The sequence below is a fragment of the Orcinus orca genome, chromosome 3, assembly GCF_937001465.1.
Source record: "Orcinus orca chromosome 3, mOrcOrc1.1, whole genome shotgun sequence".
NCBI classification, from domain to species: Eukaryota; Metazoa; Chordata; class Mammalia; order Artiodactyla; family Delphinidae; genus Orcinus; species Orcinus orca.
In genome coordinates this window covers 109,882,288-109,906,134 of record NC_064561.1, presented here as the reverse complement: position 1 = coordinate 109,906,134, position 23,847 = coordinate 109,882,288, and the positions used below count along the sequence as shown (strand labels likewise).

Sequence of the window (23,847 nt, the reverse complement as noted above, 5' to 3'; positions counted from 1 at the left end):
AACTGTTCTGTGTAAATGGACTTAGAAATTTCATTCAGAGTATGAACACAGGATTATATAACAATTATTTTATGAAGGAATATTATTTGTATACTTTGATAACCTTATTTTATGTACTAGCTATTTATGGTATGAAAAGTGAATATTCTTAGTCATTTTGATTACACTTAATAGTTAGGTTTATACTAGATGATGTATGATTTAGATTTGAAAGATTCAAAAGACTTTTAGAAAGGGATAACTTCCCAACCTCTTATTACATATGCCATGGCATGCTCTGAGTGGTATTCCACATCAGCAGTGGCAAGTAACTAGGAATGGCAGCCTTTGTGCAACCAGGTCAGAGCCAAGTTAAAATCTTGACAGCTGGTAATAAACACCTCCTCAAATAGAGAAAGTCAATCCACATGCTGGGTAATGCAATAGCACTTCACTTCATCAACAATATAGATTCATAAAATTACCAAAATAAGAAAGAAAAAAACTCAATACCAAAAAATGCCTTGGATTCCAAATGTTCCCAGTCACTACTCCTGGGACACACAAAAAAAATTAAATTTCTCTGTTTCTAAAACAATCAGATTGGTGTCAGTAATGGACGCTTAGCCAGTTGTGTAAACAGGGCACAAAAGGTAATTATTTCAGCAAGAAGAGCACGGCCACAGGGCTTAAGAAAAAAATACCACCTTCTCAGTGAAGCCTTCTCTGACCACCCCATTTAAACACTTCCCCAAGAATTCCCTAGTCCCATTCTGTTTTATGTTCCTCCATAGCACATAACACAATCTAATATGCTTTTAATAATATTCTATTATTTACCATCTGCTCCCTCCACTAGAATGTAAGTCCAGGAAGGCATAGACCTTTGTTTGTCTCCAGCTACATTCCCAATGCCTAGAAGAAAGGCTGGCACATTGTAGGCACTCATTTATATAAGAATGAATGAACTTTTGGAATAAAGAATCTTATCAAGCATCACTAGTGAATTCCTTTAGATAAAAGGCATTTAACTAAATAATGCATCCTCTTAACTGCTTACAATACTTGCCTGGTTCAGAAAGCACAAATGGAAGATTAAATGAATGCATGACTACAAAGAATTTTAAAAGAACTATACAATGCTTAGAATTAAAATGGCATATCTGTATCTTTATTAGTAGTAATTAAATATGCAGTAAGAGAAGTATGAAGTATAACACTACCACATTAGCTTCACTTGTATGTGACGTCTAGAATAAACAAATTACTATGATGACAATGGATATGACCGAAGTCACAGAGGAAGAAAAGTGGATGGGAGACAGACGAAAGCCAACTCTGAGAAAAAAAACTCCCTTTTACCTAGGAACATTATATGAAAGCAGATGAATCATTCAGTTAAAATGGCTTAAAAAAAGAAAATGGTGATAAGAACAAAAGAAAAAATTAAAAAGCAAAGCTGTCAGTGAAAAATAAAAAAGAGGCTACAGAGGTTTCCAGTCATTCATTTACCAAAAAGTATGTCTAAATATGCACAAATAAAAGAGCCTCTTAAAGTCAGTGAGGCCTTAATGGATTCTGGAATGTATGGAAATGGACATCTGTTTATCTTAATGAAAAAACCCCTAGCTATAGACTTTCCAGCAGGTGCTGATCACTGTTTCTTTTTTCCATCATACTAAGTCCCCTGTTACCAAGCACCTGAGTCAATTTTTTAAGCAATGGAATGTTGGCACTTTAAATTCCACAGTAATCACTTTAAAACTGGAAAAGTACTTATTTTCTGAAGATAAACATGTGTTTTTTAATATCATACCACTGTTCAAGAATTTTTTAAGGGGCTACAAGTCAAGGTAGCCATGAACAAATGAATAAATGTTTTACTTGAACATCCAGATATGCTGACTTTGAAAATATCAGAATGTCAGAGTACTTAAGGAAAAAAAATAAAAATGAATAATGTAATGGTATTAATGATTAAGGAATAAGAACAGTATTTAAGCTGGTCATTGACATATTCATCTCAATATAATGCAGAACTGTGAGTCTGCAGCTGGTGGCTATAATTTACTCTGTGTAAAATTAGTGCTAATTTAAAATAGAAAAATATCTATATGAATAAAATAATTTTTCCTTCATTAACTTAAGTTTTGAAATGGTTGTTCCAAGGCCATTTATCTTCAAACAATGGTAATTTACTAAGATGAGCTTTCGTTAAGGAATACACATAAAGGTCATTCCAGTGTACCACCTCAGGTTAGAGACAAATCAACCTCAAAGGCCAATTGGTCAGTGAGACTGCACCAAACAATTTTTAGCAATTAACAATTCACTTTGGGATACTTATGAAAATCACTAATTTTGATATTTATTTAAATATGATTGAATAAATTGAATGCAAATCTGTAGTCAAGCTAAATTCACGTATCCAGTATTCTACACAAGTGTGAGATACTAAAATGGAGAATATTTTGTACCTATTTATGTGAGGTGGAAAGTAAACATGAGACATGATCATGATCTGTCAAATCATGGATTTCCACGAAGTGCTGTCATTTAAAAAAAAAAAGTTTTTCTTTCCTTGTTAAATATTTCAACTGTAACAATAAAACTTAGTTTATCATCAGGAAAAAAAAGTTTGGTGGTATTCCTGTAGTAAAAAAAAATGACTGAACAACAACAAAAAAACCCCACTCTCACTGCTAGCTTTGGGATTTAAGAGAACTCAGGAGAAAACTAATACTTAGGGAAGAAAAATTCACAACTATATAAAATATGTGATGATAATCTAAGGAGAGATAAACTTCCTAAAATAAAAATTTTCTTGTTTCTTTAATGTTTATAAAATTAAGGAATCTTTACTAACCAAAAATGGACATGAAGGTTGTTATAGGTCTCATATAATGTAAAGCTCCCTCTGTGTAACTTTATAGTCTACATTTAAAAAAGAGGAAAATAATTGAAGTCCTTCTAAATCTAATCTCAGGCTTTCTATAAAGAAAATTAATGAAAGGCAATCATATAACATGAGAGATATGGCCAATTATCTTGTAATTTGTTCTAGAAATCTAGGGAATTAAAGTGAGTTTAAAGGTTCCATGGAACTAGAAGTATTACAGAGTTAAAGGACTCAATATTAATTGTGCTGTAACAATGAATTAACCTAAGGCTTTTTAAATATCATTCTTCAGAAACTTCGAAAGAAATAGAATTAACAAGAAAAGAAGACTGGACAAAGTGACAAAATTCTACCTTAACTTTCCAGAAGACAAAATTCAATATATAGTTTTAATAGAGTAAGACACTAGACCTAAAGTCAAAACTAAAAGAGATTTGAATCCAAAAAAGACTTTTATATTCACTCCCCAAAAGATACTAAAATCTTGGTTTTCACATAATTCAAAAGGAAGGAAAGGTTTCAAAAAAACAAGGGTTGGCCTAGTCATTACGTGGAATAACACTGAATATTTTATTCACTGCTATGTCACTAGCACTTGGAAGAGTACCTGGTACCCTAAAATAAATATTTGTTGAATGAATGAATAAATGATTAACAATGTGACCTAGTACTTGAGATTGCCTATAGAAAATTAAATATAAAATAGATTTCTTTTTTAAAAAAATCAACCTATGGAATTAATTTGGGAGGATGGATAGCATTAAAAAATCCTCAAACCCTCCAATTCATAGTAGAATAACACTGCCCAAAGAACTTTAAAATTTCATGCAAAATTTCATGTAAACAAAATTATCAATATTCAAAGTTTTGTACCTTAAATAAATTACTTTCATAAAGTTTTGGAGATTCATATAGATTGTAAAATCAGAGAGTTGTCAGGGACCTTAAAGATCATCTAGTCTACCATCATTACACACATAAGGTTACTATTTCTTCATTTAAACACTTAATATTTCATGTTTTCCATTAAAAACAAAAAAGTTCTTTTGAGAAGCTGAATCACAGAACAAATTTCAAACTTTTTCACTCTGAAATGGCAAAATGTGCAAAACTTCAAAAAAGTGTTCTACCAAAAAAGAGATGAGTAGTGTTATGAAACATGAAGCACCAGGAGTGAATCTGGGGATGTGCAGAGGAAATAACAGAAAAATAAAACATATAATTTAAAAAAAATCAAGAAATAATTAAAGCGATGGTGAATGTCTAACGCAAGAAAAGGAACACTGGTTTACTTCAAATAAATACGTAAAAATAAATTATAGCAATGAAATGAGAAAAGGTAGAGGAAAGGGTAGTCCTTTTGTGTCATCATTTTCAAAAAAGACTGGCAAGCAGTTTTTCTTTACACTGAAGAATATTACTTTTTAAGAACTACTGTGCACAATGAGATGAGATATAATGATAGGAATTTAATATTATCTTTATCAATATCAAAACACTAGGATCTTAACATTTAAACTTATTACAGTTAACCTAAAACAAAAGTTTTCTTCTGAATTGAAAACTATTTTATTTGGAAATATAAATATTTTTAAAAACTGGACTTACTGGAATAGATATTTTTTTCAAATTACAGTCCTTTTCCAGGAGCTCGTATACATACTTCGTGATGATCTAAGTAGGAAAGAAATAACATATTAAGATGCAATGTTGTCCATTATCAAAATTCACATAAATTATTAAAATTTATTGCTCTGAATATCTATCTTGGAATATTTTCATACTAAATTAAGAGGCTCTTGGGCTTCCCTGGTGGCACAGTGGTTGAGAGTCTGCCTGCTAATGCAGGGGACACGGGTTCGAGCCCTGGTCTGGGAAGATCCCACATGCCGCGGAGCAACTGGGCCCGTGAGCCACAACTACTGAGCCTGCGTGTCTGGAGCCTGTGCTCCGCAACAAGAGAGGCCCCAATAGTGAGAGGCCCGCGCACCGCGATGAAGAGTGGCCCCCACTTGCCACAACCAGAGAAAGCCCTCACACAGAAACAAAGACCCAACACAGCCCAAAATAAATAAATAAATTTTAAAATAAATTTAAAAAAATTTAAATTAAGAGGCTCTTTACTGGTTTACTTCCTGCTGCTGTGTACTGAATAACTATGGACCTTAATACTAAGGATTCGAAATAGTTAATATAAACACAAAAATACACAAGGACTTTCTATTTTACAAAGCAATACTCTGTAAGCATATTTTCCTTTTTTTTTCAGTATTTCTAGAATTCTCTTTTCCCTATAATTTCCCTATAGGTATTATATCTAATATAGTACCATCATGACTCTGCTGAATCCTAACACTTCTTTTGTATTCCATGAATCAAAGAGGGAAAAGTCAGAGGTATTCCAAACAGAAAAGGAAAACTGATCCAGCAAAGCCAGGTACCAGTTAGTACTACCGGTTTTATTAGGCAGAAACATGGCTCCCCAAAGATGTCTACATCCTAACTCCTGTTAACCTGTTAATATGTTATGTTACATGGTAAAAGGGACTTTGCAGATATGATTAAGGTTAAGAACCCAAGATGGGGATATTACCCTGGATTATCTGAGTGGGCCCAACTTAACCATATAAATACTTATAAGTAAAACATTACAGAACAGTATGTCAGAAAGATGCAAAGTGAGAAGGCCTCGACAGGCCATTGCTGGTTTTGAAGATGGAGGAAGCAGACAACGAGCCAGGAAATGTGGTGGCCTTTAAAAGATGGCATAATCCTCAGTTTATAGCCAGTAAGAAAACAAGACCTAGGTGCTATACTTGCAAGGAACTGAATTCTGCCAACAACTCAAAGAAGCAGTAAATGGATTCTCCCCTAAAGACTCCAGAAAGGAACAGCCTGTCCAACACCTTGATTTTAGTCTGGTGGCACTCATACTGAACTTCTGACCTCAAGAATTGTAGGATAATATATTTGTGTTGTTTTAAGCCACTAAATTTACGGTAATTTGTTACAGCAGCAACAGAAAACTAATACACTATTTCTATTAAAGAAAGCAAAGCAAGTGAAGAAAGAGATGTCTGGAGTAAAAGTGATGATTTAATAGGCTTTAATGGTCATTTTAAGGAGTGTTTCAAAAATATCTTGAATCATCTATGCACAGTATCTCAGAGAATAATTTTAGCAGCAACATAATTAAAAGTCAAATCTTAATATGAAACAAGATCAGATGATTTTTTTTTTAGAAAAATTAAGATCACTTTGGTGCTGTCTTCTGTCATCCGAAACAAGATTCTCTATCTTGCTTTCTCTAAGAAGTCCAAAATCCCTCCTTCTCTGTATACATATTCATTCATTTTAGAAACAGTATATTAGATGTATGCTAGAACAGCTTTATATTGTCTGGTAATAGTAATTTCAAAAGCTACAAAACTAAACTAGAACTAGGTGATAATCTACTAGTTATTAATTGAATAGTATTCCTATATTTTATGTAGAATTTTAAATTATGTTCATTATACCTTCACCAGAAAGTAGCAGTACTATAAACCTGAAAGAGTAAATATATGTATGAGTCTAAAAATATACATGAAGTTATAAATGGGTTACCACTTCAAGAGAAATGGTTTAACTAAATGAGATTAGCTAAAATGAGTGGGTTATCATTTCTAAAAATTTCCTTCTATGAAATCATAAAATATTCTTACATTTAAAGAAACAATAAAACCAATCAAACTTAAACTCAAATGAATTCTACCACCATGCAAAATACTTACAAGACATAATTTGAGAATTAAAAAATTATTTTGTCACGTTATACCTTATATCAATACGAAATACATATTGCAGTTAATTCTCAATTTCATACTGCAATATAATACAAAACAATTCAAACACTGCTTACATTTGACTTTGAAAAACATTATAGAGCAAGTATCTGTTCTAATAAAGCCATACATCGAATAGAGTTGGAAAGACACTACCTAACTTGCCCAATTTCCCTTGCTCTCAAAGTCCTGACTGCAGAAGAAAAGCAACCATAAACTAAACCACCTAACTTGTAGGCAGTTTTCTCTGCTGGAATGTTCTCCTCCACCCTAGTCATCCTCCAAGAGATAGATCACATGTCAGCTGCTTTAGGTGACTTTTTCCTCCTCATCCCAACCCTCCAAGGTAAGACAAAATGTCCCACCTCTGTGCTTCTCTGCACATGCCTGAAGCATATGAGTTTGATATTATTCACCTGTCTTGTTACCTGACTAGCCCGAGAACACTAAAATTTAGGTATCCTACCGCTACATTTCTGTGTATCCATACAGGATACTGTCTGGTGCACTGAAGGTGCTTTAAAACAATATACAAATTCTCTTCACTGTTCATTCTGTCTATGTCCTTTGAGAGAGATAAGTATTTCAGATTTTTAAAAAATCTTTCTAACTGCTGAATTGAGGCTTAGAAAGAAAGCATCAAGGATTCATAGCCTTACAGCTTGAGGAGGACTGCAGTCTGCATTTAGAAAAGTCAATAAATGAAAAGATAATTTTGAAAAAAATAGATGAAAAAAAGTATCTCGCCCAAATGTAATCTATGTTCAAATATTCACTAGAAACATTGTTTCCAGTGAAGTTCCTACATGAAAAGAAAAGGCTTAAGAGACTAATAAGACTGAGTGAAAGTGAAATCTTCATTCTAATAAGAAACATAGGAACTTCTGGTTTCTGTTCTGAAATATGAAGAGCCTGGAAGTAGTCACTCCTATCCTCACAAAAAGGAAAAAGCTGAACAAACTGAAAACCAACGACTCTTCTTAGATCTATTGGATATTTGAGGTCACAGGGCAAACTGCTTCCCTGAAAACTGGAGAGACAGCCAGGCAGATACAGAGGATAAGGACTTACTGGTAACAAAAGCACAGGCGCAGAAGTGTTGGCTGAAGCCAGTCCTGGGGTAGGAACACTTTCAACTATAATTGATTAATTTCTGGAAGTTCAATATGAATACTAGCTTAAGAATGAAAAATTAGGAGGGGCCTCAGCCTTAAAGAAGGATTCTCCAAACTTCTATGAGTTTTACCTCCATGAGCCTCACTAGGTTCTCACTGTGGAGATTAGAGAAAAATCCTCACCTGCTTCCAGCAGGGGAAGAGGAAAGTAACAATTTTGAAATACTACTGAACTCTGTTCTACTTAATAAGGCCTTCCCACAAGGAAAACTATTTCACCAGAGTGTAACTGACACAGAGGAAGCAAAAAGTTCACTGAAAGACTGAGACCTAATCATAGGACTATAGAAGGTTTCCTCCCACCCTTCCTCACATTACCACCATAGCAATAGGGCTCCTATAAAATAACAAGGAATGAGATACTGCAAGGCTCACCCCTATTTAGTCTCCAGGAACACTTAAAGACAACAGGAAAAACAAAAACAAGGACATAAGAGGAAATTTTAGACTTGGCCACAAGAGCTACAGCAAATAGTAGACACAGACTGACTCCTAGCCAGATAAACATAAAACTTCACACTAAAGACCTATCTACCAAAGTTGCCTTTTACCCAATATAACATGTCCAGCTTTCAACAAAAAATTACCAGGCACACTAAAAGGCAAAAAGAAAGAACCTGAAGAGACAAATCAAGCATCAGAAAATTTGGAATTATCAGAATTGGAATTTAAAACAATAAGTAATATGCCAAAGGATTTACTGAAAAAGTTGACAACATAAAAGAACAGATGAGTATGTAAGCTGAGAGATGGAAACTCTAAGAAAGAATCAAAAGAAAATGCTATATCAAAAACACTGTAATGAAAATGAAGAATGCCTTTGATGGGCTCATCAGTAGACTAGATATGGCCAAGAAAAGAATCAAAGAGTTTCAAGATGTAACAGTACACACTTTCAAAACTGTAATGCAAAGAGGAAAAGAAAAAATGAAAAGATGTAACAGAATATCTGAGAATTATAGGGCAATTACAAAAGTTTTAACATATGCATAATAGTAATACCAGAAAGAGAAGAAAGAGAAAAGAACGGAGGAACAATTTGACATAATAATGGCTGAGAATATTCCAAAATCAACGACAGACACAAAACCACAGATCCAGGTGATCCAAAGAACTCCAAACAGGATAAATACCAAAACCACACCTGGCCATATCATATTAAAACTGCACAAAGCCAAACACAAAGAATCCAGACTGGCAGTATGGAGAGATCTGGGGGAGTGAGGGATGTGGAAGACTTTACCTAGAGAGGAAAATAAAATAAGAATTATATCAGACTTCTCTTCAGAATCACACATGTAAGAAGAGAGCAGATTGAAATATTCAAAGTACTGAAAGAAAAAAATCCACCAATCTATAATTCTGTATCCATGAACTTATCCTTCAAAGGTGAGAAATAAAGATTTTCTCAATCAAAAATTGAGGGAATTTTTGCAAGTAGATCTACCACAAGAAATGTTAAAATAAATTATTCAGAGAGAAGGAAAATTATAGAGGTCAGAAATTTGGATGTACATAAAGAAAGGAAGAGTGTTAGAGAGGAATAAATTAAGGTAAAATAATTTTTAAATTTTTTCTTATTTTTTAAAATAAATTTATTTATTTATTTATTTTTGGCTGCATTGGGTCTTCGTTGCTGCACGCAGGCTTTCTCTAGTTGCGGCAAGCAGGGGCTACTCTTGGTTGCAGTACATGGGCTTCTCATTGCAGTGGCTTCTCTTGTTTGCGGAGCACGGGCTCTAGGTGTGCAGGCTTCAGTCGTTGTGGCACGCGGGCTCAGTAGTTGTGGCTCACGGGCTCTAGAGCACAGGCTCAATAGTTGTGGCGCACAGGCTTAGTTGCTCCATGGCACGTGGGATCTTCCCAGACCAGGGCTTGAACCCGTGTCCCCTGCATTGGCAGGCAGATTCTCAACCACTGTGCCACCAGGGAAGTCCCTTTTCTTATTCTTAATTGACCTAACAGACAACAGTTTGTTGAAAATAATAGCAGCGATGTTTTTGGTGATTATAGCTTATAGAAAACAAAAATGAATGACAGCAAGATTATAAGTTATGGGAAGGAGAAGCTGAGAATACTCTTTATAAGGTACTCACACTACCCATGAAGCAGTATAGTATTATTTGAAAGAAAAACTGGAAAGAAAAAAAAATTACTACACCTGATAATTTCTCTGGATTTCTTTTGATTCCTAAGAAGTAGCCATATAGCTAAAATTAAATGAATCCACAATGGAAGACATAGGGAAGTATTTTTGAGATTATATATTCATGAAATAGATCCTTTGGCTAACAACAAAATAATGCCCTCTACGAGCTGGAGTCAAACTAGACTTTTTTCTAGCTCAGGATTTCTCTACCTAGGAATTAAAGAAAATGTTAACAGAAAGAGCAGGGGCGATCAAAGAAATAGACAGTGGGAAGAAGGAAAATGAAGTCTGATAAAAATTAATTCTCAATGGAGTACTTCCAACAGAAGGGGTATACTCACCCTGCAATAAATTTAACTGACATTTATTGAGCAGTGCTTATCATGTACCTCATGCATTTCTGCATTATATCTGGTCATTAATTAAATAAGAAGCTAACAATGACACCCTTTATTCCTGCAAAAGCACTGAAATTATTCTGGCAGATTATAATTTAAGAAGGTGGGTAATGAAACTAAGAAGCTTCCCAGAAGGTACTTTAGACCTTTTTGCGACTGGATTTGAGAAATAAAATGGGATATATGACAAGAAATATGACTGAAGAAATGAAAGAAAATTAACATAAATATTTTAATTAAATAAAAATACAAAGTTAACTTTACTATTAGATGCCAAGCTTCTGTTCTTTCTTACTCTGAAGAAAACCCTCTCGTTAGTAAGAAATTAAGTTTGACCTCATTGATTCACAGCAATAACAATTTTCATTTCTCAACTTTATTAATGGTAAGATAAAAATTTCTGTATTGGGCCCATCAGAAGAGTAAGAACTTTAGACCAAGACACAAAACACCAACATCCATAAATCCTGAGTAACATCCACCTCTAGAGAGGACAACTAAATGCTAAAAGTACCCTGATTTGGAGTATAAGCGTGGATGAACTGAACCAAAAGAAATACTCTCAAAGATTTAAGTATATCTATGACATTTTATGCCCCATAATCAAAGAAAGTCTCAGAAAACAGACTCAATAGACTACCAACCTGAATTAGTGAAATATGAACTATAAAAGATTTTAAAAGGAACAACTTTTAAAGAGACTTAGGTTAATAAAGGTTAATAAATTGTTACCTAAGATAAATCTAGTTCTAATTGATAGAATAAAATTAAGTGATTTGTAATTAGTACAGTGAAGTGACAGTTTTGTTAGTTTCCCTCTGCCTAAAACAATTATGTATATGATTTCTGTATTAAATAGATATGCAGAACAGTTGAAAACAGTTTCGTTTTACCTAAGCAACTCCTTTTAACACTACTCGTTTGCTTAGGAAGCTCTGATTTCACAAATAAGCCAAGCATGGTCAATACAGGCAGTCTGACTTACAAAAGTATCACAAATGTAAAAAAATTTGATATTATGAGTTTTTACTATATTAGAAGTTTAATAATAATTTTGGAAACAGACTTTTGCATTTAAAACTGTCTTCGTTAAGATTATCTCAGTTTCACTTCACTTATTGATGCAAATAGCACTTTTAAAACTCCATGGCTTTTAAGAAACCAGTCTTACCCATTTCATCTCTAAACAAAGTGCAAGTAGTAGAAGATTTTAGCTCTGAGCAATTACTTGATTTAAAACATGTTTATCCCCAAAGCAGTGTGATTTTTACCTTCAGGGCTGAGCAATTCATGGTTCAACAGAATCATTTAGTATTATATCAGCAAGAACGATGTAGTACTTCTACGAGTACTAAAAGTTAATAAGTAGATGAGATTTACATATTAAATTTAATATTATAGATTTTTTCCATTTTTAAACAAAACTGGAAAATTTATAATTATTATAGCTTAATAAAAATAGAAAATATTAATGCTCAAACAGTAAATAACCACTTTGCAAAATATCTACTTTTAATATTTTTAAAAAACTTTATGCATACAGTTTACTTTCTGCTTTAACATGCTCTCATATTTTTATTTTAATTTTAAAAATTTATTTATTTTATTTTTGGCTGCATTGGGTTTTCATTGTTGCTTGCATGCTTTCTCTAGTTGCGGTGAGCAGGGGTTTCTCTTGTTGCGGAGCACAGGCTTTAGGCACGTGGGCTTCAGTAGCTGTGGCACGTGGGCTCAGTAGTTGTGGCTCATGGGCTCTAGCGAGCAGGCTCAGTAGTTGTGGTGCACAGGCTTAGCTGCTCTGCGGCATGTGGGATCTTCCCAGATCACGGCTCAAACCCGTGTCCCCTACATTGGCAGGCAGATTCTTAACCACTGTGCCACCAGGGAAGCCCGGTCTTATATTTTAGATAAGTATTTTATAAATCACATACAAAATTTTTTTTTAAATTCATGCTGACCATCTTTTAACTGGCAAGTTTATTTAATTCATTGTGATTACTGAATTTACATTTAACTTTTCACTGTATTTTGTACCTTCTACTTACCTTGCTTTTTATATGTTTCTTTTTTTCTTTTCCTATCTTTTAATAGATTAACTTTTCTTTACTCCTGCCTTTCTGGATAAAAGTTACATATTCTAGTTCTATTCCTATGCATCTTTATAGCTTTAACATGAATATTTGACATGACAAAGTCTAAAATTAATAAATTTTCTTTTCCTCTTGAATAGCTCGACTTGAAAGAGCTTTAACCCATCTTTTAACTCATCTTACATACTATTTGTGTAAGATATATTTTTTCCCTTGATTTGTACTTTTTGTGTGTGTGTTTGTGATTATTTTGCTTTGTTTACGTAAAGTTTGTTTTGATTTCCCACGTGATAATCAATTCATTTGCTCAGCATTCCTTTTGGGGTACATCTCTTTCACTCTCATTAGTTCAGTTTTCTTCTTCATTAGTTCTTTAGGAAAAAGTAAACTCTCAGTTTTTTGTCTTAAAATATCCCTATCTGGACCTAACACTGAATGATAGTTTTACTTGGGCATAAAGTTCTAGAACAATAGATATTTTCTCTGGTGTCTTCTGGTTTCCATGGTTATTGTTAATATTTCTGCTGTCAGTTTTACTGTGGTTGTAAGTAATCAGGCTTCATCCTCTGGTTTCTTTTATGATCTTTCCCTATGTCTCTGATATGCTGTAGATTTACTATAATGTCTAGGTATAGATTAAGTCTTATCAATCTTCCTGAGGACTCAGTGTACTTCTTGAACCTTTCACCAATTCAGAACAATTCCAGATAGTACTTCTTCAAATACTTCCTCACTCCCATTCTCTTCTTCTGGAACTCCTACTAGATACATGCTGGACATTCTTGTTCTACTCTCCCTATTATAAGCCCACTTTCATATTTTCCATCCCTTTTTATCTCTCAGGGCTACATACTGAATAATTTTCTTAGGTCTACCTTCTGGGATTCTAATTCTCCCTTCAGCTGTGTCTAATCTGCTATTTAACTAGTCCACTGAATTTTTAACTTTATTGACTGTATTTTGATGTCTGTACATTTTCTTGGGTATTATTTAACCTATGCTTTCCTTTTTATATTGTTCTAATATTTTTTATATGTTATTTTTGTTTTCTTATGTTTTTAACCATTTAAAATGATACTTATTTTAAGGTCTCTAAATATTAGTTCTCTTATCTAATGTTTTTGTACCTCTGGCTCTTCAATTATAGTCATCCTAAAAAAAAAAAAATCACCTTAAAGCACACTATCTTCATAAACCTTCCTCCTAAAATATTTCCTCTGTCAACAGGAGTCTATTCAGCAAATAATTATTTATCGGCTTTTAATCTTCTGCTTATTATATTCCTTTTAGTTTTATTTCCTCTACTTAATGTATGTTCCTTGAGAATGAAGACTATGTTTTTTTTTTATTATAATTCAAACTAAAGCAAGTGGAATAAGGTGCTCAACAATTTTTTTTGGTCTTTAACTTTTTCTAAGTTTTCATTATGGAATTAGCAGAAACAGGCCTAGAAGAAAATCCTGTAACTTGGCTGACTATCCATTTACCCTCCCAATTCTTTCTGGAGATTTCTTGGTCCAATAAATTTCAGATTAGAATATTTAATATAAAATAAGAAAATATTTAATATAATAACATTTAATATAATATACATGGTTTTCTCAGGTTTTAAGGTGAAAGAGTGGCTAATATGAACAGGATATAGTTTAATTTGGGGCATTTTACAACATTTTGTTTACTACTAACATGCAAATATACCGCAGCTAAAGTCCAGCGTGCCTGATTCCAAAGTTAGCTCATCTAAATATGAAGGGTGAACTTCACAATAATCAGCATCTGTAATACCTTTATCATTAGTAACACTGAATGAAATACTACAGTCCCCAGAGTGCACTGCTTTGACAACCCTACCAGTCTCAACTCCTTCCTAATTGCTAACTTTACATCTCTGGATATAGATACAAAACATCACCCAGTCACTTTACATTGCTAGGAGTGGTAATTCAGCAACAGTTTCACGTTACTGTAGGGGACAGGAGAGTCTTGGCTACCTCGAAGAAAAGTCATATCCCTTCAGTTTTCAGGCTGTAATATAGGAGAATATAGTAAGAGCTTAGTAGAAAGAAATCAACTACAGTTTCTCTCCTCTGCAAGGTTTAATTATTCTGCTTAAGGGTTTAATACTGAGATTTGATTAAAAAAAAATTGAGCTGGTATCAGTATGCACTTTTATTTTTTACCATATATATATATATATATATATATATATATATATATATATATGTATGTATCTCCTATCCATGTACATAGATAAGTTGGATATAGTTGTATATCTACATGAGCGTATATACACTTATATATACACGCATACATATATACATCTATATTTATTTATTTCTATATTTACCTATCTACAGAGAGTAAAAACTGTGAATATATAACTGCATGTGTACTCACAGATACACATGCACATTTGCTGACAGTTGAGAAGCAATGACACCATCACCTATACACAGATCTTGGCGTCTGTGTGTGTTTTATACATACATATATAAAATCTTTTCCAATAAAAATACCCAGAGCTAATTGCAAATCGGGCTGATTCAGGGGCTTGAGTTTTATATTATATGCCCTTTGCCATACAAGGAACCAAGTTTCCAGGGAGAAAAGGCTGATTCAGGTCCTGAAGCAAAGAAAGTACAAGTCTGAAAATAAAAATTTTTTTGTATGCAAGAAACTGCTGAAAGATGGGCTTCCCTGGTGGCGCAGTGGTTGAGAGTCCGCCTGCCGATGCAGGGGACACGGGTTCGTGCCCCGGTCCGGGAGGATCCCACATGCCGCGGAGCGGCTGGGCCCATGAGCCATGGCCTCTGGGCCTGCGCGTCTGGAGCCTGTGCTCCGCAATGGGAGAGGCCACAGCAGTGAGGGGCCCGCGTACCGCAAAAAGAAAAAAGAAAAAGAAACTGCTGAAAGAGTGATGAATAAATGTTAAAAGAAAACAAGAACCTGTTTAATGAGAATCTCTGGCCAAATCTGGCATAATTTAGGCATGAAAATAATGACAGCAATGGAGTATACAGCCCATTGAGTAAAATAAGTATCCATGAATCCACAATGATACAAAAAATGAATAAAATAGAAAGGAAAGAGGAAAAAAGAAGACCTTTCTTAAGATAGAATGCCAACTAATACATATAGAAGAAATGATGGAGTTAGAAAATCATTAATGGATGCTAAAATTAATAGGTAGAAGTTCCATAAAGAACATGGTCTCAAATATATTCCTCCAAATTACTTATTAATTACAAAGAGAAAAATATAGGAGTTTTATAATATAACCTGGCAGACATCACCAATATTAGAGCAAACCAAAATCATGTATTCTTGATATCATATGTTGAGGACAAAAGATCATGTCTAAGGTACTACTGTCAAAGACTCATGACCTGAATCTAATCATGAGAATACAAATGACAAACCTAAATTGAAGGTCATTCTTCAAATGTCCTGTAGTCCTCAAAAAAAGGCAATGTCAAAAAAAAAAAAAAAAAGGCTAAGGAACGGTTCCAAATTAAAGGAAGATAAAGGGACACGACAACTACATGCAACACGTGAACCTAGATTTGATTCTGGACTTGAGGAATATCAGCTATTAAGTACATAATGTGACAATCAGCAAAGTTTAAACATGGCTTGTAGATTGATATAATATAAAATTTCCTGATTCTGATCATTCTTCTGTAGTTATGAAGAGAATGTTCTTATCCTTAGGTATTATACACCAGTATATTAGTGGTAAAAGGGCGTAATGTTTCTAACTTACTCTCAAATGGTTCAGTAAAAAATTACATAATAATATATGATATACGTGGATCTTTTTAATCATGCAATTTTTCTGTGAGTGTGAAATTATATCAAAACATAAGATTATTTTAAAATTTCCCACATTGTTCATATTCCTCGTGCAGGTGCTACTGACACTGCATCTATTTCCACAATTATTTCAGTGGAAAAGTGGCAGACGATAAATAAGGTAACAACAATTTGCTTTCATCAAAACATTTTAATTTCTCAAAATGTTAGAAGACCACAGCTATACTTGGGGATAATTTTCATCCATTATGGCTTGTCAAAATCAAGGACTCACTAGAATAAGTCCTACTATTTGCTATGTTGGTGGCTATGTTCATCTCTCATCCAAAATTCTCTTAATTTCCCTCATTTTTCTCTAAATTCCCAAAATTCAATTCAAATGTTACCTCCTACCTGGTTTTTGCTGATTCCACTAATGACTCTGTGCTTTTCTGACATTTAGCATTCCATCATGATTGTTTCACATTCTCATTTGCCCACTGAAGTAGCCACCTTACAAACAAGATTTATATCCCACTTTATTGTAGCATCAACCACACTATAGATGCACATGAACAATGAATTAATGAAAAATAACTGGTAGTGCTTACAAACGTGGTATTACAGTTTATAAAGATCTATAAGTAATACATTCAAAAGGAAAACAATATTTTAAAAATTAATTTTTGTATTGGAAGTAAATTCACAAGATTTAAAACTGAAACCACTATAACACAATATATACTGAGGAGTCTCACTCCCACCCCTGTCCACCTCCATTGTTTTCCCCCTTTGCCCACATAGGTAATCTTATTATTTAGTTTCTCATGTATCCTTCCAGTGTTTCTCAGTGCCAAACAAAAATGTATTATTTCCCTCTCTTTCTTAAAAAAGCCAGTATACTATAATGTATTGTACATTGTTGCACAACGTATTCTTTTTTTTTTTTTTTTTTTTTTTTGCAGTACACGGGCCTCTCACTGTTGCGGCCTCTCCCATTATGGAGCACAGGCTCCGGACGTGCAGGCTCAGCAGCCATGGCTCACGGGCCCAGGCACTCCTTCCTTATGACTAAATAACTGTGTTACTTTATCATCTGAAAATTAATCCAGATCATCTACCCTCTCTCAGTAACAGAGGTCTTCTTTATTCTTTTTTACTAGCCACAGTATTCCACTGTGTATGTACCAGAGTTTAATCAATTTTTAAAATAGTTAATGCTTCTCAAAAGTACTAAGAAAAACATATAACCTTAAGCATTGTTTATTAAATCCTATGCAAATTAAATGTACACATAATTATTAGCTTGGGACTTAGAATTATTTAAAATAAAGATCCACCCTGTAAGTTACCTAACTATTTAAAAAACAACACCTTTTCCTCCTAACATCCTATTTATCCTAACTCTACATTCCATCCTAGCTCCTTCCTAGAAAGGAATGGAGGGAGGGGAGGAAAGGAGGAGGGAGAGATGAAGGAAGGGAGGGACAGGAGGAAAGCAGGAGGAAGAAAAAACATAAAATGTCTTAATAATTAAGGTTTGATACTATTCAATAATGTCAGTTTGGCTAAACCTAAAAAGGCTCCTCTAGCATCTTTACATTAAAGAGACTATGATATGAATGGCAATGAGTTGTCTAATTAGGACTAAATCACATTACCCTGGGTGCATATCCTCTTAAGTCAGAACTACATCTTAAATTTCACTAGCATTATCTCCATCTCATTCTTATTTTTCCCGTTAAAACCTTTTATACTTCATTCTCGGTGGGTACATTCTAAACTTTTAAGAAGTCTTTTGAAGTAACTGCTTTTCAGCATATCTTTGAAATAAAATTCATTCCTCCAACTTCCCATTAGCATTCCTTGGAGTGCTAGTCCATATCCCCAGCCGTCCTTCATTTAGATCAGCCTCAGATCACTTGCTCTCACGTCTTCCTTTTACCTGCTCTAAAGAAGAGTCCTTTTTCTAAGCCATCCTTACCTCCCAATAGCCAGATTCTTAAATAGCTTATCAGAGCAACAGGCTTGTAAGTGTATCCCACTAACTACTGATATCTTCTCCTAGTGATTTCACCGGCACCTCAAACTCATTATGTTCAAACGGACTCCATCTATACATCTCCAAACCTATTCCTCCTCCAGTGTGTTCTTCAGCTCCCTAGATGGTACTACCATGCACCTAACTGCTCAAGCCAGAAGCCTAAATGTCTTAACTCCTTCTCCTTCATCCTCCCCTTGCAATCAATCATCAAATCCCTCAAGCTAATTCTGGAAGAGCCCCATCTCTACTACTGCCATTCTAGTTCATTCTAGTCCATCAATAGGTTATTATCTCTTCTTGGATTGCATCTGTAGCCTCCTTCTGCTATATCTATTATGTAGAGCAGATCTTCCTTCAGATCGTATCTCCTGTTAGCAGACATCCTTTACAAATGCAAATCTAAAGCTTCCCAGTGCTACAAGGATAGGACCCCAAACCCTAAATCAAGCATGGCCTTACCAGATCTGGCCCCTGCCTACTTCTCAAGTATCATCCTATACCGCTCCCTTTCCTCATTCTCCATATTGTGTAACCACACTGACTTTCTTTTAAATTATCAGATGTATCATGATCTTTTTCATCTCAGAGGCTTTGCAAATGATGTTGCTTCACTGGGCGTGTTTGTCCCATTCTTTGCTTATTCAGCTTCAACTTCTTCCTTGCCTGGTCCTGAATTTATCCTCAAGACACAGCTAAGAATCTTGCATTCCTCCATCCTAACACTTAAGATTATTAATAATGTCCTTTCCAAGATCCATCTTTGCCACTAGACTTTAAGCTATTGGAAGAGAAGCATCTGTCTTGGGCTGAATGTCTAGGGCCTAGCTCATATAATGGCAGTCAAATATTTTTTTGAATAAACAGTAATAATAGCAGGCATATGCATAGCACTCACACTAACATAAGTTCCTTTCATCAATCTCCACTCCTTTAATCTTCACAACCCTATAAAGGAGGAAACCAAAGCATCTGAAAGGTTAGATAACTTGCCCACAGTCACACAGCTAAATAAGTCACAGAGTTCTGATTGAAACCTAGGCAGTCTGCCTGCCCTGGAGTCTAGAAACTGTTTTCTGAACTTACATTCCATCTCCTATGTTACATAGTCAATAAATAAAGATGTTAACGGAGAGTGAGATGTAAAACTGAAATTAAAGGCCTATTAGTAACCTCATACCAGCAGGCAAGAACAGAAACAAAGAGGATATTTAAGGTAGGTAAAGTAGAAAGAGAGTAATTTTAACTGCCTAAACTAGACATTCTAAATGTGTGAACAAATAAAGAATGCTCTTTTGGCTGTATGATGAAGTTGATGGACTCTTCTCAGACAATGCTTTTTAAAAAATTAAAATATACAGGATTACAAAGGAAACCAATTAAAGTGGAATACAGTTCAAATTTTTTTTTTTTTTTTTTTTGCTGTACGCGGGCCTCTCACTGTTGTGGCCTCTCCCATTGCGGAGCACAGGCTCCGGACGCGCAGGCTCAGCGGCCATGGCTCACGGGCCCAGCCGCTCCGCGGCATGTGGGATCTTCCCGGACCGGGGCACGAACCCGTGTCCCCTGCATCGGCAGGCGGACTCTCAACCACTGCGCCACCAGGGAAGCCCTCAAATTTTTTTAAATACCAGATTTGTGATAATATTGTAATATATGTCCTTCCTTATTAATGCATTTCATTTTTTAACTTTTTTAAAAAAATTTCATTTTTTTTTTTTTTTTTGGCTGCGTTGGGTCTTCATTTCTGCACGCGGGCTTTCACTAGTTGCAGCAAGTGAGGGCTACTCTTCATTGTGGTGTACAGGCTTCTCATTGCGGAGCATGGGCTCTAGGCACATGGGCTTCAGTAGTTGTGGCACGCGAGCTCAGCAATTGTGGCTCACGGGCTTAGTTGCTCCGCAGCATGTGGGATCCTCCCGGACCAGGGATAGAACCTGTGTCCCCTGCATTGGCAGGCAGATTCTTAACCACTGCGCCACCAGGGAAGTCCATTAATGCATTTTAGATATATCTAAAACTATAGTTTTATCATATAAAAACAGGTTATTTCTGTGAAAAAGTCACAAGACTGCTAATATTACTATTTTTTATGCCTACATTTACAATTAAAAGAAATTTAGCTTAGAGGTTAGTAAAATAAAGATGTAATTTTTATCCCATTGAGGTTCACAGACCCCATGCCCTAAATCCTATCCCCTAGGGTTAAGAATCTCTGGCTTAAACAGCATACCTGGAACCCATAGAGACTTTCCACAGTATGCCTTGCCCTGGCCCAAAAGGGAAAAAAAGTCTGACCAGCATCTTTTCTGAGATGTACACTATAAAAAGCACTGCTCTTGATACATTTCCTGGCCACAAAAAATTATATAATTTTAGTTTCAATAGTGAGTATTTGCAGATGATTTGGCATGAAATGCTACAGCCCAATTTTTCTTGTTACTCTTAATAATATCAATATATATGTTTCAAAAACAAGAAGACTTATGATTCCATGGTTCTTGAACTCGGGCACTCAGGACAAAAGCATCACTAAGTCAGGCATCTAGGTAAAGAATCCCACTAACTTTTCATGATCTTCTCCTCTTTCCTTCTCACTCCGTTAAAGTAGACATTTATAAAAATGATCTCAAAGGCAAATAGACATTCTTGAATGACTTTGGGCTGATGTTTATTAACACACTCAAGGAAACACATTCTAGTTCACACACCTAAGGTAGACCAATACATGAAAATAAAAGGTTTAATAATAGATATCAGCAAGCCAGAAAAAGAAACAAGGTATAAATCAGATATTGTACATGCAAATAATAAATTTCTTATAAATTATTTACTCTACCTAAGGAAAAGCACTCACATAAAGAATAAGACTACACTATGGCTAGGGACAAAAAAAATTAGGTAGACTAATAAACTCAGAGTAGTGTTTGCTATGTCTTCTGAATTTGTGAAACTAAAAGAATATCAGCAACTACATTGTAGATTAACACTTTACCTCTTTAACCTTTTTCAAAGCAAGGTAACTATTCCCTACAATGATGGCAGGAATAAAAACAATACTATTTTTACCACTCTCCATTTACCTTTCTATATGGAGAGCTTTAACAATTTCACAAGAAAGTTCTTCTTTGAGCTAAAATAGAGGGCAAGTCTATTGAACATAATGATGTGGTTTCTTGTGGGAACCACTATTCTAAGAAAGACGGGCTATCTTAAATCAGGAGATAACGCTTTCATAACTTCTCCAATGAAGGGAGAGGAAGAGAAGTTTCCTCGATCTTCCTGTTTCTACTATATTATAAACAACAACAGCAAATAAAAGTAAGATAAATTGTTAGATTTTGGCCATAATGAAATTACTAGCATTTGGATTTGCCCTCTCACCATTAACAAATAAACAAGTATATAAAATATATTAAACTGCTTCAGACAGTGGAAAACAGGCAATATAGATCTGTGATCCCTGAAAACAAAGGAGACGAGCCCCATCATCACCTTGGCTTTCTGCCTGAAGGCCATTTCTGGACTGTGGCTCAGGGAGGAGGAACCCAGGCAGAACCCAGTGGCCTGCGTTAAGGAAAAGGAGATTTGAGCTCAGGGAAACTGAGGTAACTGGAATTTGCAGGGCATAATACCAGAGATAAGGAAGTTATGCAGAAAAAGAGCAACAGAAATCTACATATGAGTTCCTGTAAGTCTTTGGCTATGCTGTGAAGGCATAGGGTGAAATTTCCAACAGGCTAGAGTAAGAAAACTACTAAGGAAAAAAACTACTGAAAAGTTTAAAGGTGAACAATTCAAAGAGCTTTTATAGGGCTCTGAGACATTTGAGTTGAAACGAGCCAGGGTAAAAAGACTTCACGGAGTAGTTAGCGGTATTTAGCAGTGGCCCAAGAAGAGTGATGCCTCAGGGTCAAATGCTCTCTCAGAAGAGAGCTAAACTATCCCTAGAGTAACAGCTACTCTAGATCTACCTTAGCTGAGCTTTAAAACAAGTCCACAAATGAACTATTCCACAATAAACCCAACCTAACTGCTGCTGAAACAAAATTCAATGTTCTTTAAAGGCAGACAACAAATTCCAGACACTCACCATAATGTCCATCATCCAGTACAAATTGCTATAGACATTCACAGAAATAGGAAAAAGTGATCCATAACTGGGAGAGAAATCAGTCAATAAAAACAGACCTAGAAATAATAGAGATGATGATGAAATTAGGGGACAAGTACATTAAACCAGATATTATAAAAAATATTCAAAGATGTAAAGGGAAATATAAATATAATGAGAGAAGAAATGGATTTTTAAAAAGAACCAAAAATGGGACTGCTCAGAACTGAAAAATACAGATTCTGAGCATCTGAAATAAGAAATTCAGTGAATAGATTTAACATCTGATTAAACACTGCAGAAGAACAAATTAGAGAATGTAAAGATAGAGCAATAAAAGCTATCCAGAATGAAAGAGAGGAAAAAAACTGAAAAAATGAACTTCAGTGACCAGTGGGACAATAACAAGCAGCTTACCATACATGCAATTGGAGTACAGGGTGGCGGGAGGGAAGGGGGGAGAGAAGAAATATTTTTTAAAATAATAGCCGATCATCTTCCAGATTTGATAAAAACTATAAATGCACATATCCAAGAAGCTCAACAAAGAAGATAATGAAGAAAAGAACCTCAAGGCACATTCATAATCAGACTGCTGAAAACCAGTAATAAAGAGAAAATCTAAAAAGCAGCCAGACAACACATTGCATAGAGATTATCAAAGATAAGAAATACTACTAACTTTTCAATAGAAAAAATACAAACCAGAAGAAAATGAGGAAACATCTATAAAGTAACCCAAGAAAAAAAAATACCCCATACCTAGAATTCTACATACACTGAAAATATCCTTCAGAAATGAAGGCAAAATAAAGACCTTTCCAGACAAACAAAAGCCAAGAAAATAAATTGCCAGCAGACTGGTACTAGAAATAATATAAAATGTTCTTTATGCTAAAGAAAATGATTCCAGATGGAAACTCAGATATAGGAAGAAATGAAAGTGCAATGTTATGAGGCTCTCACATTATATTTGAAGTGGTATAATTTGAAGATAAACTACAGCAAGTTAGAGATGCATATTGTAAACCCCATAACAACCATTAACAAAGTAAACAAAAAGGTATAGTTAATAAGCCAAAGAGGAGGTAAGGTAGATTACTACCAATACAATACACTCAGTTAGATTTATTATTTTTAGCTAAGGTTTTGTCTTATGAGTGAAAGGAGGAAGCTCTACCGAAGTCTGTAGTATACACTAGCCATCTGCCTGTTTTTGCATAAACATTAATTACACAGTTTCTCCATGTACAAAACTAAAGGACCTCAGGATACAGGCATTCTAGAAATTCAATAAACACCATTCTGCCACAAAAGTAATAGATTCCTACTTAGATAAAATACAGGAAATTTTTTTTTACAAACTTAAATGATAATTTTTGTCAC

The 23,847-nt window shown here is 34.7% G+C and overlaps 1 protein-coding gene across 10 annotated transcripts in view; it reads right to left on the bottom strand.

Moving 5' to 3' along the window:
- FAM172A (family with sequence similarity 172 member A) overlaps nt 1-23,847 on the bottom strand; it is a 428,090-nt gene that overhangs the window by 318,368 nt on the left and 85,875 nt on the right. For 9 of the 10 annotated variants that reach the window (XM_033401173.2, XM_004263530.4, XM_049708431.1 and 6 more), the window contains one exon: nt 4,487-4,552. The exons of the other annotated variant lie outside the window; for it this stretch is intronic. In XM_033401173.2, the coding sequence (XP_033257064.1) occupies nt 4,487-4,552 (66 nt within the window). The remainder of the gene's footprint in view (nt 1-4,486; nt 4,553-23,847) is intronic. 10 annotated transcript variants of the gene reach the window in all.